The 19,718-nt window shown below is 51.1% G+C and overlaps 1 protein-coding gene across 1 annotated transcript in view; it reads right to left on the bottom strand.

The window, feature by feature from the left end:
* The window catches only part of LOC115859116 (uncharacterized), a 193,978-nt gene that overhangs the window by 149,623 nt on the left and 24,637 nt on the right, over positions 1-19,718 (bottom strand). Inside the window, exon 3 of the mRNA XM_070046782.1 lies at positions 16,556-16,621. Coding sequence (XP_069902883.1) covers positions 16,556-16,621 — 66 coding nt within the window. The remainder of the gene's footprint in view (positions 1-16,555; positions 16,622-19,718) is intronic.

Raw genomic sequence — 19,718 nt, 5'->3', positions numbered from 1 at the left:
CTAAGTCACCCAGTTTGTGGTCCTTTGTTACAGCAGCCCTAGCAAGGTGTGTTCCAGGCAGAGGAAATTCCAAGTGCAAAAGCTCTGAAGGTAGGGGGTGGTGAGGCAGATTTGAGAAAGAAGTTACCCCTGGCTGGAATGCAGAGTCAGAAATTCCTTTATCTCTAATGAGAGGGAAGTGGATCAGTGTGGGTGCCTCTGGCGACGATAGGGATAGCAATAAAAATAATAACCACCTTGAAGATCTATCGAGTGTATGAGATAAGCCTGGAGAGGGAGGAAGTGACTGAGCTTGTAAGAATGAGGATTGGAGCCTTTAACCCTAAGAGAGAGAGAAAGCTATCAGAAATCGCAGGGCAGGTGACCTGGCATCTACTTTGAGCTGTGTTACCTTGGGCAAATTGCTTTCTGTCTCTGTGCCTTAGTTCTGTGACCTCTTATCTGGGACATTCCATGACCATGTGATTAGCAGTGTGCTTAAGGTTGCCATCCTATGTGTGAGAGGGAAGAGAGAAAAAGGAGTATCCAATATCATTTTTGTTCTTGTGGAGCTTATAATCTACTGGGGGAAATGACATGCATTCAGGTCAGGGCACAGTCAAAGTGCTAAGTGTGGTAAGAGGACAGCCTCAGACATTCTCAGGGGCTGAAGTGGAGGCTCCCCGACTGGGGTCCTGATAGCTGGGTAGGCCCCTAGTGTCTGTGTCTGTGCTGTGCAACTCCGTCTCCCCTTGCTGCCCTCCACCCCCTATAGCTGATTGATCCCGGGAAGAAACACATGACCCAAGGTGAGCCAATCAGAATCTTTCCATGAGATTTTTTTTTTTTTTCATTTTTGGTTTGGATCTAGGGAAGAAAATTCAGTTTCTCTCTAAGGAAACAGGATGTTCTTGATGGCCATGTTTCCTGCCACATAGAGGGAGCTGGTTTGAGGGAACAGAGCTGACAGGCAGAGAGAGAGAAGAGATAAGATGGTAGAGACAGCCAGCAAGAGAACACATGAGTGAACCCCTTAGCTGTCCTGAGGCCTTGCCTGCACTTCTGCTTTTCCTGTGCACACATCAGTTACCCCCAGAGTCATCACCCCACGTTTCTATTTTTGCCTAAGCTGTTGGAGAGGAGCTTCTGCGGCTTACAATCGTGATAGTTCTGACTCTCACTGGGTCTGCTGTGTGAACTGTTTGTTAATGAAGTGACAGAGACCCTGCACTTGGCCCTAGTGTGTGTTATCCTGTCAGGGACCAAGAAGCTGGCCCTGCCCTCCTAGGAAACTCTCACTGGGGCTGTGAGAGGCTGCCCTCACTGTTATCCTATGCAAGGCATCTGGGGCTCCGGGATGCCTCCATGAGCTTTGCCTCATTTGTTTTTGCTCTGCAAACCCTAAAAGGCAGAAGTTACCACCCACTTCCCATCTTACTGTTGAGGAAACTGAGCCTCAGGGGAGGAGAAATAACTTTGTATGTGAGTGGTAGAGCTCTTTGTAAACCCTCTGGTCCTTAAGACAGTGCACACAAGTCAAAAGTAACCCTGGGCAGTTCCAGCTCTGATCAGAGAAGGAATAATTGTCCTTCTTTCATGAATTTATCGGTAAACATTTTCCTGCCGATAAAGAAGAGAAATTACCAAAGGTTGGTGTGGAGTCTAAAGTGAGAGTTCAGGAAGGCAGGCATTATCTTTTATCTCCACGAGCCCAGTAATAGTTATACACACAGCATTGCGAGATGCTTAATAAATGTTTGCTGAAAAAGGATAAGAACGATATCTTATTTATTGAGTACTTACTATGTGCCAGGCACTGTTCTGAATGCTTTGTAGGTAGTCATTTAGCTAACCATCACCCAGCCTGATGAGGTCGGTACTATTATGCCCACTTTAGAGATGAGAAGACTGAGGCAGAGAGAAAAAGTGGGTAACTTGCTGAACTCACACAGGTAGTAACTGTCAGAGCGACCTCCAGCTACCCGGTTCCCACGTGCACTCTTAACCATTGGACTATACTGCCTGTTTCTGAATGAATGAACAAAAGCACACAAGCTAGTTACAGACACACACATATACATGTGTTTAAGGAGAGCTTGCAGTGGAGCAGAGCAGAAGGGGACGAGAGCCATGTAGTAGTGAGGCTGGGAGAAATTTAAGCTCCACAAAATTCTCCAAATAAGTGGGTTGTGAATGAGCCTTAAAGATGGGTAGGACTTTTGAACGTCAAAAGAAAGATATGGACACTTCGGCCTGGAACCTCCTTCTTCTCAAACTCGCATAATAATTGTTTTCAGGACTTGAGAGCTTTCTCTGTGCCCAGCACCCTACCTACTTCATCTTCTGCATCTTCCCACCCCCTTGGTGCCAGAGGCCTCCCTATTCACTCTTCTGAACTGCTCCCTCACCCTTGCCGTCCAGAGGAAGGTCAGCCTCATTGGTCATTCTTTTCGAAGCCACAGAATCTTCCCTTGATCATGACTGAAGTTGCTAAACCAAAAATTGACCTACACTTATGGCGTCTACAGGCCCAAAGAATTAAGACCAGAAAGACCGAGAACTCTGGCCTGTGAGTGGGCCAAGACCCAGACTTGGACTGGATCCATCGATGAGGGGTGAAGGGCTTCCGTGGGGATGGCAGAGCCCGGGGTGGTCACTTTATCTGCAGCTGTCTTTGCTGGAGGACTAGATTTCACTCCCTATCTCTGCTGGAGATCTCTCGAGCACCCATTGCACCCTGGTGCGGAACGGCCTGCTTGTGAGCTTTGAGGCCCAGCCAACCACGAGACAAGAAAAGACACAGCCCAACTTCAAAGGGCTGCAGAAGACCAGGGCAGTCGAGCAGAGCCTGGTGACCCCACGGTGAATCTGGCTGCGTCAGGATCAAGCCAGCGTAAGGCAGGATGGGGCCCTGCCCCGCGGGCTTGAGGAGCACCTAAAATGTCAATGGAGATTGATAGGAATTTATTTTCCATGCAGCCTCATCTTTCAGGAGAACAACCTCTGGGGTCTGTGGGAGGAGTCCAAGGGTTAAAAGTCCTTTTGGAGAAAAACAACCCTTAAAAAGTGCACCCTCAAAACAGACTCATGCGCTTAGCTGTGCACCTGAAACTATCACAACATTGTTAATTGGCTATACTCCAATATAAAATAAAAAGTTAAAAAAAACCAGGCCCATAGATGCAGAGAACAAACAGGTGGTTGCCAGAAGGGAGGGGTTCAGGGGTGGGGGAAATAGGTGAAGGGGATTAAATGATAAAAACCTCCAGTTATATAATGAATAAGTCATGGGGATATAATATACAGCATAAGAAATATGGTCAATCATATTGTAATAACTTTGTATGAGGACAGATGGTTACTAGACCCCTCGTGGTGATCATTTCATGAAGTATGCAAATATCAAATCATTATGTAAAATACCTGAAACTAACAAGCTATTGTACGTCAACTACATTTCAATTTTTAAAAACTGTTTTAAATATTTTTTAAAAATGGCACCCTCACTCTTAGACACGCGAGAACTTTATAACTTTGCAGCATTTTCTTTGCTCCTTAAGCTATGCTCAGAACTTTATTGGCACAACCTCACTTAATCCTCAGGACACCTGGATGTAGAGACGATGACACTCCTTAGTGTAAGCAATGGGGAAACTGAGGTTCACAGGCATCTTCCAGGTCATATAGCTAGTGAGTGGCAGAGCCAGGAGTCAAACTCAGCTGTGACTTCAAATTCCTTGCTCTTAACCCCGGTGCCACACATTCACCGAAACCTGGATATTTCACTCTCACCTGTTCACCCAGCAAATATTTCTTAAGCACCTACTACGCGACAGGCACTGTTTTAGATGCTGCGGACACAGCAGTGTGGAAGTGAAACAGACAAAATCCCCTGCCCTCATTAGCATACAATACATCAACAAAATCAAAACAGCATTAAAAGGCAGAGACTTGTCTCCATTTTACTGATAAGGCAACAGAGTCAGGTGTTCCTCATGGTCTGTTTATTCCCCAAATCCATTCTGTCGTGTTCTGTTGTTTGACAAATAGTCCTTGAAAACTTACTAGGGGTCAGGTGCTGTTCTAGGCATGGGGGCCCTCGGGGTAAACCAAACGGATGTGGCCCCTGCCCTCGTGGAAGTGACATTCTGGTCTGATTTCTCTTTCTGTCTTTCTAAGCTGTAGCTGCTGCTCAGGGAACACGAGCTGTGCTGACTTACGCCCCTAGGAAGCTGAGGCAGAAGTTATGGGAAATAACCAAATCAGCACAAGTGTTGGGGATCACAGATGCCCTTTGCCCTCTCCCCTCCCCATGGTGACCCCTGACCCACAGTGTGTTAGAAGGAGCTCGAGGACAGAAGTTAGTAGCTGTGAGTCTTAACTAGCTGTGTGACTGAGCTAGTCATTTAAGCTCTCCCAGCTTCACCTTCCTCATCGCAAAATGAACATAGAAGCACCTGACTTGTTGGCAGATTTGCAAGATGATGATGAATTCAAATGAAATTATGGCTGTATGAGAACTTGCTGGATTTATCTCCTAAGTCCTATATTCTAATTTAACGTCTTTCGGTTCTTCACTTCCTATAACCACAATGCTTCAGAAAGGAGCTCAGAAACTCATTCACATGAAGGTATAAATAACAGATGAGCTTTTAAGTCCTGCCCCTCCCAGGCCTAGAGGCTTTCTCATAAGGAAAAACTTCTGATTCTGGCAAAAATGGAGTAACAGGAGCCGGATTGACTCTCCTACCTGAAACAAAAAGTACCCTAACTGTGTCCTAGACAAAACTTGATAATATTTATAAGCGTGAAAAAATACCCAGTGCCCAAGAAGGGAAAATTCCCCAAGTCTGCCATCCAATCCAAAGAAGGCCCCGTTGGCAATATCCTGGACTAGAATATAAGCTCCCTGAGGGCAGGCATTTCTGTCTGCTTTATTCTCTGCTGTACCCCCAGTTCCTAGAAGAGTACCCGACGCATAGCAGGTACTCAGTAACTACTTGCTGAGGAATGAATGAATGACAGAGCATGTCACACACCAGTGAGGAGAGTGGGGAGTCTGGGCAGAGCCCCAGAAATCACCCAGGGCTTCAGGTCTGCCAGACTGATCAGGTCCTCAAATCAGCCTAAGCGTGGGAGACAAGACCCTCCAAACAGTGACAGCCTCGAGGGGAGGGCACCCCTAGGACAAACACTGTCATCACGGAGGGAGGAAAAGGAAAGCTTGTACTGAGCGATAACCATCGCTGTGAACCACTGCTCCCCGCAGCGCCCCCTCCCTTCAGCCCGGCCTGTTTCCTGGAAGGTGAGACCCTGTTTTCTACATCCTGAACATGGAGAGGTTTCATCACTGGCTGAAGGCAAGGCAATGAAGGTTGGATGTCAAGGACCCGGTGATAAATCATGTCAGAGTTGGGGTCAGGGGGAGGCGGGCAGCTGTCGACGCTACCCCCATCGTTGGAAGGGATCTGCTCATCCATTTGTTAATCCCCTCAATATGGGTCACTTTGGGTGGGATCACTCCTCGTGGCTGCGTGGAGTCTCCGGAAACAAAAACAAAAATGGTGGTGACTAAAAGAGTTACAAAAAGCCACCATTTCCTGAGTGATGACTTCGAAAGGCAGTGTGCTGGAGGGGCTAGGAGCGTGGCCCTGAGACAGTCCGCTTGAGCTCCCCTTCTCAGCTCTACTCCTTACCAGCAGTGTGACGCTGGACCAGTTACCCATCCTCTCTGACCTCCATTTCCTTGTCTCTAAAATAGGCCGTTGCAATGAGTTAACACATCTAAAGCGCTTAGAACTCTGTGGCTATTTCCTTGCCTGATGTGCTGTTAAACACTTTCCAGCCTTAGGCTGGAGGGGAAATGGTACTGTGGTTAAGAGCTCTGAGTTGTAACTTGGGCACCCCCTTTTCACTGGGTGACCTTGGGCAAATAACTTACCCTCTCTGATCCAAGTAATGCAAAGTAAACTCCATGGAGGTGGGGAATTCTGTTTTGTTCACTCCTCTCTCTCCAGGGCCTTTAAGCCATGCCTGGCTCCATAAATATCTCTTGAATGTATAAATGAATACATAACAGTCAGAACTAGCTACATAATTTGCAGGGCCCAGTGCAAAATGAAAATGCAGGGTTCCTTGTCAAAAAATTGTTAAAAATTTCAAGACAGCAATGGCTGAGTTTAAAACCCACTGTAGGGCCCTTGGAAGCGTGTCGTGGCCCTGCATGACCGCACGGGCCGTGTGCCCACAGAGCCGGCTCCCATAACAATCCCTACCCCATGTCGTGCACATGACAATAAGGTAAACACCGCACGCAGAGCAATGAGCACAAGCTTGGCCCAGAGCAGGCTCTCCGTGTTTGCTAATAGCACTCTCATCAGATTTAATGTCCTCCCACAGCCCTAGAGAGCAGACAGGTGTGAGCCCATTTCACAGGTGAGGGAAGTGAGGCTCAGGGGGGCAACGAAATGACTCCTTCACTGTCCCACTGGCTCTGATGGTAGGATTTGAACCCAGGTGGGGCCGATGCCAACTCGATGGTGAGGGAACAGCAAGTGCAGGAAGGCAGAAGGCCCAGCGGTCTGGGGGCAGCCGGCAAGGCAGGGTCCTGGGTTGGAACAGCGGCTCCTTCCTTAGGGCTGATTGTCCGATGCCCCCCAGATTTGTTCCTGTTGTTCAATGGGGAACCCACAGCCCCGACAGGCTCCAAAGCTGGGAAACGGGGAGTGGCTCTGCCTGTCCTATGACACACCATGAGCAGAGGTGGGGTCCCAGCCAGCCTCCCCTCTCCCCCTCCTCCAAGCCTAGCTCAGAGTCAAGGCTGAGGCCTGGGCTAATGGGGCAGAGCCCAGGCTGGCCACGGAGGCTTGGATTTATGGGTTAAAATCCATCCTCTGCCCCTGACAGCCCCCGATGCCTCCATCCCTTCCCTGGGGTCTGGAAGGGCGCCGTGACCCAGGCCCACCTGCTTTCCCACCTCCCCTCCTCCCACGTTCCCCCCTGTTCACATGAGTCCCTCCCCGGAGCTCCCGTTAACCCACCAGGCCTTTCCCACCCCAGGGCCTTTGCTCTCACTGTTGGTCCTGCTGAGATCAACCTTCCCTGGGCTCTTTCTCACCCATCCAAAGCTAGCTCAAATGTCACCTGTGAAGAAAACCTTCCCCCAGCATCCTTTCTAAAACACCACTATAGGGAATTTCCCATCAGTCCAGTGGTTAGAACTCGGCGCTTTCACTGTGGGAACCCAAGTTCGATCCCTGGTTGCAGAACTAAGATCCAGCGAGCCGTGCAGCGCGGCCAAAATCAACAACAAAAAAGCACAACTAGGGGCTTCCCTGGTGGCGCAGTGGTTGGGAGTCCGCCTGCCGACGCAGGGGACACGGGTTCGTGCCCCGGTCCGGGAAGATCCCACATGCCGCAGAGCGGCTGGGCCCGTGAGCCGTGGCCGCTGAGCCTGCGCGTCCGGAGCCTGTGCTCCGCAACGGGAGAGGCCACAGCAGTGAGAGGCCCGCGTACCGCAAAACAGAAAACAAAACAAAAAAACCCACGACTATACCCCCACTGACGGTCCACCTCCTCGCGCTGCGTGCTCCTGATACCAATCTGCAGGTACATTCCTTGTTGACGGGCTTATTTGCTCATGGCTGGAATCCTCCATTAGAATATATACGCGTACACTTGAGGCAGGGACTGTACTCTGGGCTCCCTCTGCCTCACCCAGGACAGTGGGCACAATATGGTGGGGACTCAGTAAGTAACTGATGAGTCAGTGGATGAATGAGTAGGTGTACAACACTGTGCTCAGTTTCCCCATCTGTAAAACGGGATTAATACCTGCTCCTCAAGGAGGATGTGTGGATTAAAATAAAGTTGCCATTGGTGGGGAGGGATAGATTGGGAGTGTGGGACTGACATGTACACTGCTCTATTTAAAATAGAGGGGCTGGACCCTGGGGCTTGAGATGTTCCCCAAGAGGCTCCATGAAGATCCAACGCAGGGAGACAGTCCTGGGGGCTGGAAGCAGAGGCCACTTGGGGAAGGAAAACTGGCCGGAAATTCTCTGAGGGGTTCCTCGTTTTGGGATTTCGCTGTTCTCTCCTGACCATCCCATGCCACTCCACCCCCATGCAGCCCCGCCCTTCCCAACCACACACCAAGAATAAACCTCATACCCCGCGAGCCTCACTGTCACAGTTTCCTGCCGCTACGGTCACGGTCACGGGCTGCCTGGGCGGGCTCTGAGGGATTTTCCAGCTCAGACAAATGCTTAGTGGGATCTGAAGCAATGTGACATAAGAGGGGCTGTGATGCAGACCCAGAAGCAGGAAAACCCCGAGCGGGCAGCGGCTGGGAACTGGAATGGGGCCCTCAGAGGGCACCTGGGCTGGAGGCGCTGGGAAGAGGAACCAGGCCTTCTCTCTGACCTTGCCCAGCGCCCTAAGAGCAGCCGTCTGCAGCCTGCTGACAGCAAAGTCTTTCCTGGCCATTGGCCCAGAACAAGAAATCAACTTTTTGTCTGAAAAGCCTATGGCCGGTAGGTTCTCGTGAGTTATCTATTTCACATATAATAGTGTATATACGTCCATCCCAATCTCCCAATCATCCCACCCACCCCCATAACCGATCCACTTTGTGGACAGCAGAAACTAACACAACACTGGAAAGCAGCTATACTCCAAAAAAAAAAAAAAATTTAAAAATGAAAAATTTTAAAAAAGAGTCTAAAGCCAGGCTGGACCCAAATGGATTCCAGTTTAGAGACCTGCTCAGACCTTGAGGAAGTTCTCTTGTCTCTGCCTGCTCTTCCCCTTCACACCGTCACCCAGGACTCTGTTGTCCTGAGCTAACCCCCGGGCCACCTCACTGATACCCATCACGGTTAGATACCATCCCTAGAGGGCGATCCCTCCCTTGGTCTTTCTCTTCTAATCTCTACTCCTGATATCTATCTTTTTCTTCCCAACCTGTCAAGGGACCTGGTTCCTGGTCCTGCTCTGGCTCTAACTTAACTCAGTGACATTGAACCATTTCCAGCCCTTCTCTGAGCCTTGGTGGCCCGTCTGTAAAATGAGGCCCCAGATGATCCCTTTCAACACTGACATTCTAAGATTCAAGGTTTAGAGACTCAACCTCAAGGATCCTTACCAGAAGGTATGCCGCCGCCTTGCTCCCCACCTTCACCCTGCCCCAAGAACTTGACAGAGTCACACACAGCATGACCTGCCTGTTAAGGATTTAGAAAGGTCCCTGTCCACCTTCCTAGTTGTGTGACCCTGGCCTAGTCTCTGTCGAATGGACAGAGGAGAAGATATTTGGAGGACTAAAGAGGCAAAGTGCCTGACACAGTGCCTCCTAACACCTAACAGGTGTGTGTGAACAGGAAGCCACTACGACTTTAGAAGAAGAGAATAACACGACAGAAAGTCAAAGGAAGAAAAAAAAATGGCCAAAGAAAAATCTACTTAGCAAACATTTGGAGCATCTCCTACCTGCACTGGAGCTGCAAACATGAATGTGGAGCTCAAGAACTCAGAAGTCAAGGTGTTTACAGTGGACTAGGCAGACTTGTCAACAAATGTTCTACAGTCTTCTGATTTCTCTGTTCCCCAATATCCATGGCTGTTATGTACAGTTGTACAGGTTGTTCACTGCACAAGGGTACTGGCTCAGAGTTAGTAGGCACTGAAAAGCAGGCCAGGCTCCATTCTGTAAGCATGGGTCTACAGAACTATGTCTTCCTTGGGCGTGGAGTGCTTTCTCCTAATTCTCACAAATGTGTCCTGCTCTGATCCACTCAGCCCCACAGTAACCAAAATGATCATCTTAGGTTCAAAAGGATAACATCACCTCCCCCGCCCAAACACACACTCTCATGAGTACTCCATCATCCTTAACTTGGCCTTCAAGTTCCTTCCTAATCTGCCACCACCTCCTTCCCCCTTGTACTCCACACTACACAGACCACACACCGTTCCTCCACTTCCTTCAACAAGCCGTGCCTCCCTGCCCTTTATTCCCTCTGTCTGGAACAGCCCCTTTTCCCTGTTTGGACATCGAATACCTCCACTCTCCAGATCTCAGTTTAGACATTATTCTCTCAAAAAAGCCCACACCCTAACAGACCAGGTTCTCCTTTATATGCCCTCACAGCTCCTAGGCTTCTCCAAAACACTTGTCAGAATTGTAATTAAATAATTAGTAGTATTCATAGTGGATGATTGCCTTTCTCCCCTATGAAATTAGAAGCTCCTGGAGCGTGGGGACCATGTTTCTTATTGCTGTACATGCTATCTATCTACTGACTCTATGCTGTAACCCCAGTACATATGGTTGGTGTTTAATAAATAATTATTGAATAAATGAATGTTGTTCAATATAATGAAGGCCAGTGGAGAGCTGATTCCACTTGTCTGAGGAAGGAGCAGGTGCAGACAGGAAAGGCTGTCGATAGGGGGGTCTCCTTGTTTCTAGGGGGCCTGGAAGGACAAGTGGAGCTCCCAGGGCACAGTGGGAAAAGGCACGAGGACTGAGCACGGGGCCCCCGGCAGCCTGCAGAGAGGGGTCACTTCTGGACCCGTGACCAACACACAGACATCAGAGGTCCCATCTTTTCCAATTTTCCGGGTGTCACAGAGCACAGGCAGCCACTGTGCCTTTGCTGGTAACATTTATAAGAGATTCCTCAGATCTCCTGACTGGCTGAACATGAACCACTTATGGTTCCAAATTCCATCATAAAACCGCAGTGTGGTTGCAGGAACCCTGACATGCTGTCTTCACGTGGCTGCCAATCTGTGGGCAGACTGTTCTCTCGGAGGCAAAGAGGGCCCTCGTGGTCCGGGGAGAGCAGACCCAGGAGGCCGTAATGAATGCCTTCTCAAGGCAACCTTAAAATGCTTTCAGCTGTGGGGCGGGCGACACGCCCCCCTCTCCCCCCGCCCCCATGGCACACAGCTTGTCCCAGTAGTGAATGTATCCCCAATTCACTACTTTACACATGTTAAATTTAAACGACATTTTTACATGATCATGGACATTTTCAAACCTCTTCACAGTGGGAGAGAACAGTCTAGAGAATCTCAACCCAATACCCCAGCTTCAAGAACGATCAGTTCATGGACAGTTTTGCTTGATTTATATCCCTCCCCAAACTGGATTCGTTTAAATCAAATTCCAGATGACACAGCCTGTTATCTGTAAATGCTTCCATTGGTTACCGCCTTGCTCCCTTGGTTAACGCAAGTCACTAGAGGGGGAAAATGTTTTTAATAAAAAAGAAAGAAAATGACGCATAATCCAGTCACTTGGTGTTGATGTAAATGGAACGGCTCTGTCTGAAGGAATCACCCAGGTTGGGTCTGAATCTCTGCTTTTGCGTGACCCTGGGCAAGGTGCCTCTCTGAGCCTCAGCTTCCGTGGGTGTAAAATGGGTATGGTAAGTGTGGGTTTGCCTCACTGAGGGTTGCTGCATAGGGAGAGACGTGGTTACTGTTGGCTGGTGCCTGGCCCATGGAAGGTGCTCGTTCCAAGCTGGGACAGTAATCCCTGCTGGAGGATCCTGCCTGGTCCAAGACCTGCGATGAGCCTGGCATTGGAGCTCTGCAGAAGGCACAGCTGCTTCACCCACAGAATCAGAGCAGAATTGCTCAGGAAGGGAGGCTGCCCTATGTGGGAGGGAACACTTCTGCTTGCCTGTGGGAGTGTGGAATCTCAGATCCCTGGGCCATCTTAAATTGCTTCCAGAGGCTGACCTCAGGGCTGGGTTGTTGGCTAATCCACACCACTTGATCAGGTGACCTTCACCTTAGCATTCCACACCCTTTGCTCTGGAGGGAAGGGAAGAGGAAGGATGGAAGGGAAGACGGGGCCTGAACACCTCTGCTTTAGGAATGGGAAAACAGGCCTGGCTGGTGAACCACTAGGACCCAAGAGCTAGTAATGGCAGAGCTAGGGCCCGAGGCCTCGTTTGAACCTCAGTTTTCTCATCTGTAAAATGGGGAGGCTGAACGTGTAGAGAATGACAGCTCTCATCAGAGGCTGAAGGTACCCCGGGCAGAAGGCCAACCCCTGGGTGCTGGTTGGAAAGTCAAAAAGCTGCTGAGTTGTTTATTGTCTTGGGATGAGGGCAGTTTCTAAGAATCGGGGCCATGAGTTTTCTCCCAGGAGAGTTTTGAAAGCAAATCTTGCAGGGACCCCTCTCCTTAGAGACAGGAGGTCACAGCTGAGGTATCTAGCCAGATGCGAACAACTTCCCTCTCTGTTCTTGTCACACTATCCTCCCACCACCTCCACCCTCTCACCGACCTGGACTTGACCTTGCCCTAGACGGTCCTTCTGACAGGATTCGGGGCCACTTGCCTCTCCTCACCTCAGCTGCTTCCTTCTCCTCTTTCTTACCCTGGTGGGTTCGTGTTTCACTTCTCCCCGGGGACAGCGGGTGGAGGCAGAGCTGGCCATACGTCACCTTATTTCTGGCAGCTGTGGTGGGCCTCGGGGACAGGGGCGTCTACTTAGGGTTCCACCGTCAGGCCCGCCTCCCCACCTGGCCGGCTCTGGTTTCCTCTTTTGCACCCTGGGGGGAGTCGTGTCTGCTTCACGGGGTTGGGGGGTGGAAACTAGTGATCATGGTTTACACATGTTGGAACATCTACTCTGTGCCAGGGTCAGTCTGGGATGGATCTCCTTGAAATCTCACGACGACGCAATTTTACACACAGGAAAACAAGCTCAGAGAGACCAAGTGACTTGCCCGGGATCACACAGGAAGCGAGGGGTGGAAGCAGGATTTGAACCCAGGTATTGGGCCTCCAGAACATGAGGCCTCAACCACATAACCACACCGTCTTCCTAAAAAGTAGCATCTGTACAACGCACCTGGAACTACCTACCACAGAAGCTGCAGACTTTCCGAACATGAAAGCGTCTCGTCCATCGCACCTCCCCCCATATCTGAGAGACACCTACAGAGTGGATGCCCCCAGCACCCCACTCCCGTGCCGCTATCTTATTTCACAGCAGGAGGGGGACGATGCCCCTAGTCTGTACTTTTATTGGCTGTATCCCATTATACTGATGATGGAAGTGGCACCTCAGGGAGGCTAAGGGACTTGGGCAGAGTCCCACGGCTAGTCAGGGGCAGCAGGAAGATTTCAATGCATGCTAAGTCATTCAGTTGTTGAGCACCTCCTGTATACCAACCTTCATGTCAAGCGCTGGGTACGCAGTGGGGTCCACAACAGGACTCCTGCCCTCTCAGGGCTTACGACCGAAGGGAGGTGAGTTATAAACTGTTTGGTGACAGTCCTTTACAGCTAGGCTGATCGTGCCCTGCAAGCCTGTCTCCCTTGCACTGCTGACCTTGAAATCGCAAACACTCAGAAGATGGCCAGATCGAATGGAAGCAGCAGAGCCACAGGGCTCTGGAGCTGGACCCCGTGGCCGTGGGTCATCTGGAGGGAATCTGCATGGCCTGCCAGGCCCCTGCGGCCTTGTGGCTCCTGATAACACCCAGCAGCTGCTGCCAGGCGTGTGGGCAAGAGGCTCCCCCCCGCCCCGGGGCTGGCAAGGGCCTGGCTGGGCCCCTGACTCACCGCCACCAGACGAGCTCTGTCTGAACACTTCCCCTCCTGTGGCTGGAACACCCACTTGGAAACCAAGGTGAAAAGTAGGGGGGGCCCAGGCTGGGATTTGAGCCTGGCATCTGCATCTCTGTGGTCTCTCTTTCTCAGGGTCTCCTCTCCTTCTCCCTTCCCCAGTGAGGGCACGTTCTTTTGAGCACAGCCAACCAGGTGGCTGCCTCAGCCTGAAGCTGCTGAGGTCTCGCCGTGAATTTTTAAAAATCTGCCACCTCTTGCCTTCTTGGTCTCTCCCTCAGCAGCTCCTCCTCGGGCCTCTGGGGGCCCCTGTTCCGTTTCCCTTCTCCTGTCTCTCCCCCTCTGCTGTGCCTGCCCTGTAATTCTTCACTCACTTTGCTGGGGAGCAGAATCCCTTTCTCCCACCCTCTTACTTTTCTCCTCTTTTTTTTAAGAAACAGTTGCCTTTTTCCTGGACTTCAAAAGGATATTCCCAGACTATCTCTCCCTTCAAAAAAACATTCGTTTCGTGTGCTGTGATCATATATACTGGAGGAATCGTATACTCATGGGGAAAGGAGTATCAAGAATTATAAAAGTCAAGTACAGAGGCCGTGGGCAAGGCTCCAAGGATAGGTCAGGTCTCATCAAGCACCCGAGGACACATACAAGGGAGAAGCCCTGTGTTTGCAGGGAGTGTGGGCGAGACTTCAGTTATAAGTCATGTCTCATCAGACACCCGAGTGACAGATGTGCCCTAGTTAGCCTCCTCTTGCCAAATGCAAAGACGCACCATTAACCCTACGTACTGTCCATCTTCTGTAAAGGAAGGCTGAGCCCAGAGCAGCTTCTCTTTTGCAGGCATGTCCACTGATTTAGCCAACACATAGGCTTCTAGACTCAGACCGCCTGGGTTCCCCCTTCCCACCTGTACGGTTGAGACAGCTTACTAACATATCCTGCCTCAGTGTCCCCACCTCATAGGGCTCTCGGGAGGACTGGATGAGTGAACGTGTTAAACAACGGCTCCAGATATGCTAGTTGTTGTTCTTGGCACTCACTGAGCGTTCATTTGGCAGGAACTGTGTGCTGTGAAACGCAAAGGTGCCCAGGATCCGTGCCCTAGAGTTAGGGGGAGTGCACGGCTCGTTTCCCCTGGGCTGTCTGGCTCATCTGTGGTTATAAACAACACCCCTCCTTCACTCCCCAGGGTTTCCTGATTTAGGTCATAGGCTTGTATCACCTCCTTATTTCCGGAGCAGAGGCTGAGAGTGGATCGAGGTGGGTGGCTCGAGCCTGCAGGACACTCCGAGCAGGTGCCTGCCTGAAGGCGACACTCCTGCAGGTGCAGGCGATGCCCGTGGCCGTGTTAGCAGAGTTTCTGATTGTCCAATGGCAATCCCGGTTTTTATGTGAAATCATCGTATTTTTTAAAGGGGCTTTTTTCATAGGCTTAATTTTTTAGAGAATCATCCTATTTCCAAAGTTCAGCATCCTATGAAAATGTTTCCAAACTCCCCTCTAGTCCAGCTAAGGCACACCTGTGTTTTGGGCCAGCAGGTGATCCATTTCCAACCTTTCGACTAGAGGAAATGCCATTCTATTGAGGGGAGCAGGCCAAGTAAACAGGAGTTACCACACAGGCGACAGGGTGGTGACAGAGGTGAGTCGGGTGACTCAGAAGCCCGAAGAGGGGCAGCTACCTCAGCTGGCAGGTGGGAAATCAGGGAAGGCTCCCTGAAGAGGGTGACAGCTCAGCTGATTCCAGAGACACGAGTGAGAACACGTTCCAGACATGATAAAAACAACGGCAGGGACCTTTTTCCTCGTGGCTTTCTAGGTTTGGGGCACCGTTGTTAACAACTCAACAAGCACCAGCTCATTCAATGGGCACAGTGACCGTAAATCAGGTACCACTGTTATGCTCATTGGCCAGAAGAGGCGACGGAGGCACAGAGAGGGTAAGCAACTTGTCCAAGGGCACACAGCCAGCCTGTGCCGTGGGATCCACCGGTCATGCTTTTAAGCCCGACTCTAGAACACTCCGCGGAAGGGCAGAACAGCGGGTCACAAGACCGGAACGCAAGAGAGAGACCAAGGCACACTAACAAAACTGAAGGCAGGTCACCAAGGCTGAAGCTTGGAGGCAGGAAGGTGACAGAAGTAAAGCCGGGCTGGGCTAAGGAGTTTGGGCTTTTTCTTGCAGACTAGAGGGAGACACTGAACGATCTGGAGACCAACACAACTCCTACTCCTCTTTCCCCTCCCCCCGTTTTAGAGACGACACAACTGAGGCCCAGAGCACTTCCCTCACTTCCCCAAGGTCACACAGCCCAGCCCTGAGGCCAAGCCCAGACTCCCGACTTCCACCAGGACAGAGCCCACCCCAGGGAGTGATGAATGGGAAAGGGAGAAGGGCCAGAAGTGGCTATCAAGACTTTACCCCGAAGATTAAAGAGATATCTGAACAAGAGAAAGTAATCTGTCCCAGTCCTGTTACCTCGCGTGCCCGGGGTGGACCTGAGCTTCTCCTCCGGCCTCGCCCCGCCCCCCACCCACAGGCCCCGTGCGAAGGGAGATGGCTGGGAGATGACTCTTCCTTAGAAATCCTGGGTCTGGGCTTCCGTGGGCCCAGCAACTAAGAAAAGACAGCCAATCCGACGGCCTGAGTCAGGCCTTTGACACCACCACCGAGTGGTAAATAAAGTCACTGGAAACCAAAGCAGCCTGGTCTGTGAAAGGCCTTTCAGGGCGGGGCCGGGCCGCCCTGCTGAGTCAATTCCTACACCCGCCATCAATGGACTGGTGAACGTACGGGGTTGCCCCGCAAACCCGCCAAGATGTTTAGAACGTGTCCTAGCTTGATTTCAGGGCAGAGTGGTCTCACGGCCTCTGAGGCCCGGGGCCGGTGGGCCTGTGCGAATTTACACGGGTGAATTCAAACCACTTGTTCGGCTCAGGCAGCTAGAGACGCTGAACGCATGTTACGGAATGCCATACCTACCTCATGCCAGGCGCTGTTCCAGGAGCTGCGAGCAGGCGATGTCCCTGATCTCATGACACTCATACTCTAGGAGGGGGACAAAAGCAATGGATACGTCATAAAATAAATAATCTCAGAGACAGTGGGGATGATTCTAGACCAGAATTTCTCAATCTTGGCACAATGGACATTTGGGGCTGCATAAATCTTGGTTGTAAGGGGATGTGCTGCAGGGTGTGGAGCAGCGTCCCTGGCCTCTGGCCAGAGACACCAACGGCAACCCCTCCCCCTGAGGTATGACAACTAAAAATGTCTCCAGACATTGGCAAACATCCCCTGGAGGGCAACATCGCCCCTGCCTGGTGGAGAGCTCTAGACCAGAGCTCTTCACTGAAAGCAGAACACAGTCCACGTGCATAATGTAAAATTTTACCCAGAATAGCTAAAACAGTATCATTTCAACATGTAAGGAATAGAAAAAGGTATTAAAGAGATGTCTTACATCATTTTATTCTAAGTCTTCAAAACCTGGTGGATAGTTTAAACTCACAGCACAGCTCAATCCGGAGAGCCCAGCGCTAGACCTCCCACCCCTGCTGCCGGAGCGCTGTTGAAATGCACTGGGCTCCGAGCTCATCACAAAGACAGCCTAGCAACTGGGGCCTCGTTCTTCACGTGGCCCTAGACAAGCAGCAGCAGCAACACCTGGGAACAGGTCAGAACTGAGGATCTCAGAGGCTGGGTCTGAATCTGCATCTTAACGAGCCGCCCCAGGTGACGCGTGAGCGCACTGAAGTGTGAGAAGTCCGGGGCGAGGAAATCACGGCGCCCAGGTGCCAGGCCCCTTGGAGGTGGGTAATGCCCAGGAAATGAAACCGCTCAGTTAGCAGGCAATGCGTCTTCCTTCTGGGAGTCCCCGTTTCCCCATCTACAACACGGGGTTCATTAGTGCTCTTCCTCTGGGGCTGGGCTGGTACTTAAGGAGCCTGAGCTTCACCACACCCTCCCCCTTTCCTCTGCCCACCGCGCCCCTCTACTCACGAGTGCCTTCCTTCCAGGTGAAATAGGAGGCAGTTTTGGCTGCCGGGATGCTGCCCCCAGAGGGAGACCCTGAACCCAACTGCAGGGCCCGCCTCGGTGGGCGCAGCCGCGGGGAGTGGCCGGAGGGCCTTGGGCAGGCTGTGAGGCCCTCACGCCAAGCGGCGCACGTGGCTATGCGCAAGGCGACTTACACGCTGTCGCACACACGCAGCGAGCTGTCAGGAGGGAGTGTGAGTGCTGGGGATGGCGGCTGCGCTTGTCAGCTCTGTCACCTCTGTGGACGTCCTGTTCCCAAGGCCAGAACATTACATGCCATGCTCATTGAGGAGCTAGAGGTTCACTGTTTTCCAAGTCCCCCCACACCCCCAGTCCCTGTCCTTCCTCAGGAAGGTGACATTCCAGCTCTCAGCTCTGCATCTGCCCCCGGGGACCTGGCTCCCACCCCTGCCCAGGATCTGGGTAAAGCCCAGCTCCCTGCTCTGAATGTCAATCCCTCCTGATTTCTAGTCGGGACACGTCCAAATTAAAGGAGCTTATCTCAAAGCCCTAAGGCTGATCTAGCGTGGTGCTTACTTCCTGTCCCTGTCATCAGGCCTCTGGGCGGGCTCCCCGGGCAGGCAGGCGGCAGGGGGTGACAACGAGGTCAGGCCAGGGCCCCAGTGAGAGAGGATGCCCTGCACCTGTGCCACCTTGGTCGGGGGGGGGATTCAGATCAAACAAATGAGTAAGACTTTCAAGCAGAGATCAGTGAGCACAGAGGCTTGAGCGGGGCGAGGGAAGGAATCCCATTTGCCTAGATTTTTGCCTCCCAAGTAAATTAGAACCTGATCTTGGGCAGGCCCGGGTGCTGCACTGGGGTTCACAGCTGTGGGTTCCTCTAGGGGCGACATAGGTAAGAGAGTGACTGCTGCAACAATGAAGAAAGGCCCAGTGTTTACCCTCCCCTGTTGTGATTCAGAAATATCACCCTGGACCATGTGAGGACTTTAAAAAGAGGCAAAAAGGAAGGAAGAGAGAGAGAAAGAAAGAAAGAGAGAGAGAGAGAGAGAGAGGGAGGGAGGAAAGGAAAATCCATGACCGTAAGAAGTGACCAGAAAAAGAAAAAGAGAAAGGAAGTAAGGAAAAAATAGACGGGGAGAACAGGTGCAGAGAACGAGATTCGCTGCATACTTAATGTGACGGGCATTTTACTCTTCCTATTACTTTTCCTCTTCTTCTTACTCCTCCATCTCAGGCCAGGAGAGTGAGGCCCAAAGAGGCCACTTGGAGTCAGAGTGCCCCAGGCTGCAGTGCCCACTACTAGCTTAGTGACCACCGGTAGGAAATGGCCTCTGGTCCTCAACTTCCTCATTTCTAAGACGGGGCAATATTAACTGCTCTGCAGAGCTGTTGAGTCGATGAGCCAATAGACCTAATGCCTACCACATGTCTCACCTTCAAAACATGGTAGTTATTAGCATGATTACTGCTAAGTGAGTTGCTGGAGACCACACAGTGAGTGAAGAGCCAGTTTCGACTCTGGTCCACTGAGTCCAGAGCACACACGTTTCACCACACAGGACTGACTCACAGACAAACCCAGGAAAGTAACACCTGAACTGTAAACCCTCTCTCCCATAGGCAGACATTTGCACACAGGGAGTGGACACCCACAGTTTTTGCCTGCCCGGCAACCATTCCATTTCATTCTAGAAATGGCTTCCACCTCTTTCGCAGACTGTGAGGTTCTCAGTCTGTGAGATATTCACGATGGGAGAGATTTCTTTCTAATGATGTTGTTATGCCGGGCGAATGTAAGCCCAGAGCTACTGGGAAGATTCTTGGGCACCTCGTGGGCCCACGAAGGCGAAGTTGAGAGATACAGAATAACATTATCATTTGGGCACCTGGATACAGCTGTGCCTGAAGCCATCCCCTGAATTTCTCCCCCTCTAGCTGACTTGAACCCAGTTCAACCAAGAGTCCCTGACTGACTAATGCAAGGCTTGTCTGATGCTAAGGCCCATGTACCTTCAACCATACCAGATTGACTCCACAGTGTACAGGTGAAAGAGGAAAAAGGCAACTCAGATAAATCAAAAACTTTCTCTTTCATCTTATGTACATACGTGGCACCTCTGCTAATGGTTGCTAGATGAGTGTA

This window comes from Globicephala melas, chromosome 11 (assembly GCF_963455315.2).
Source record: "Globicephala melas chromosome 11, mGloMel1.2, whole genome shotgun sequence".
Taxonomy (NCBI): domain Eukaryota; kingdom Metazoa; phylum Chordata; class Mammalia; order Artiodactyla; family Delphinidae; genus Globicephala; species Globicephala melas.
This window is presented reverse-complemented; position numbering and strand designations above follow the sequence as displayed.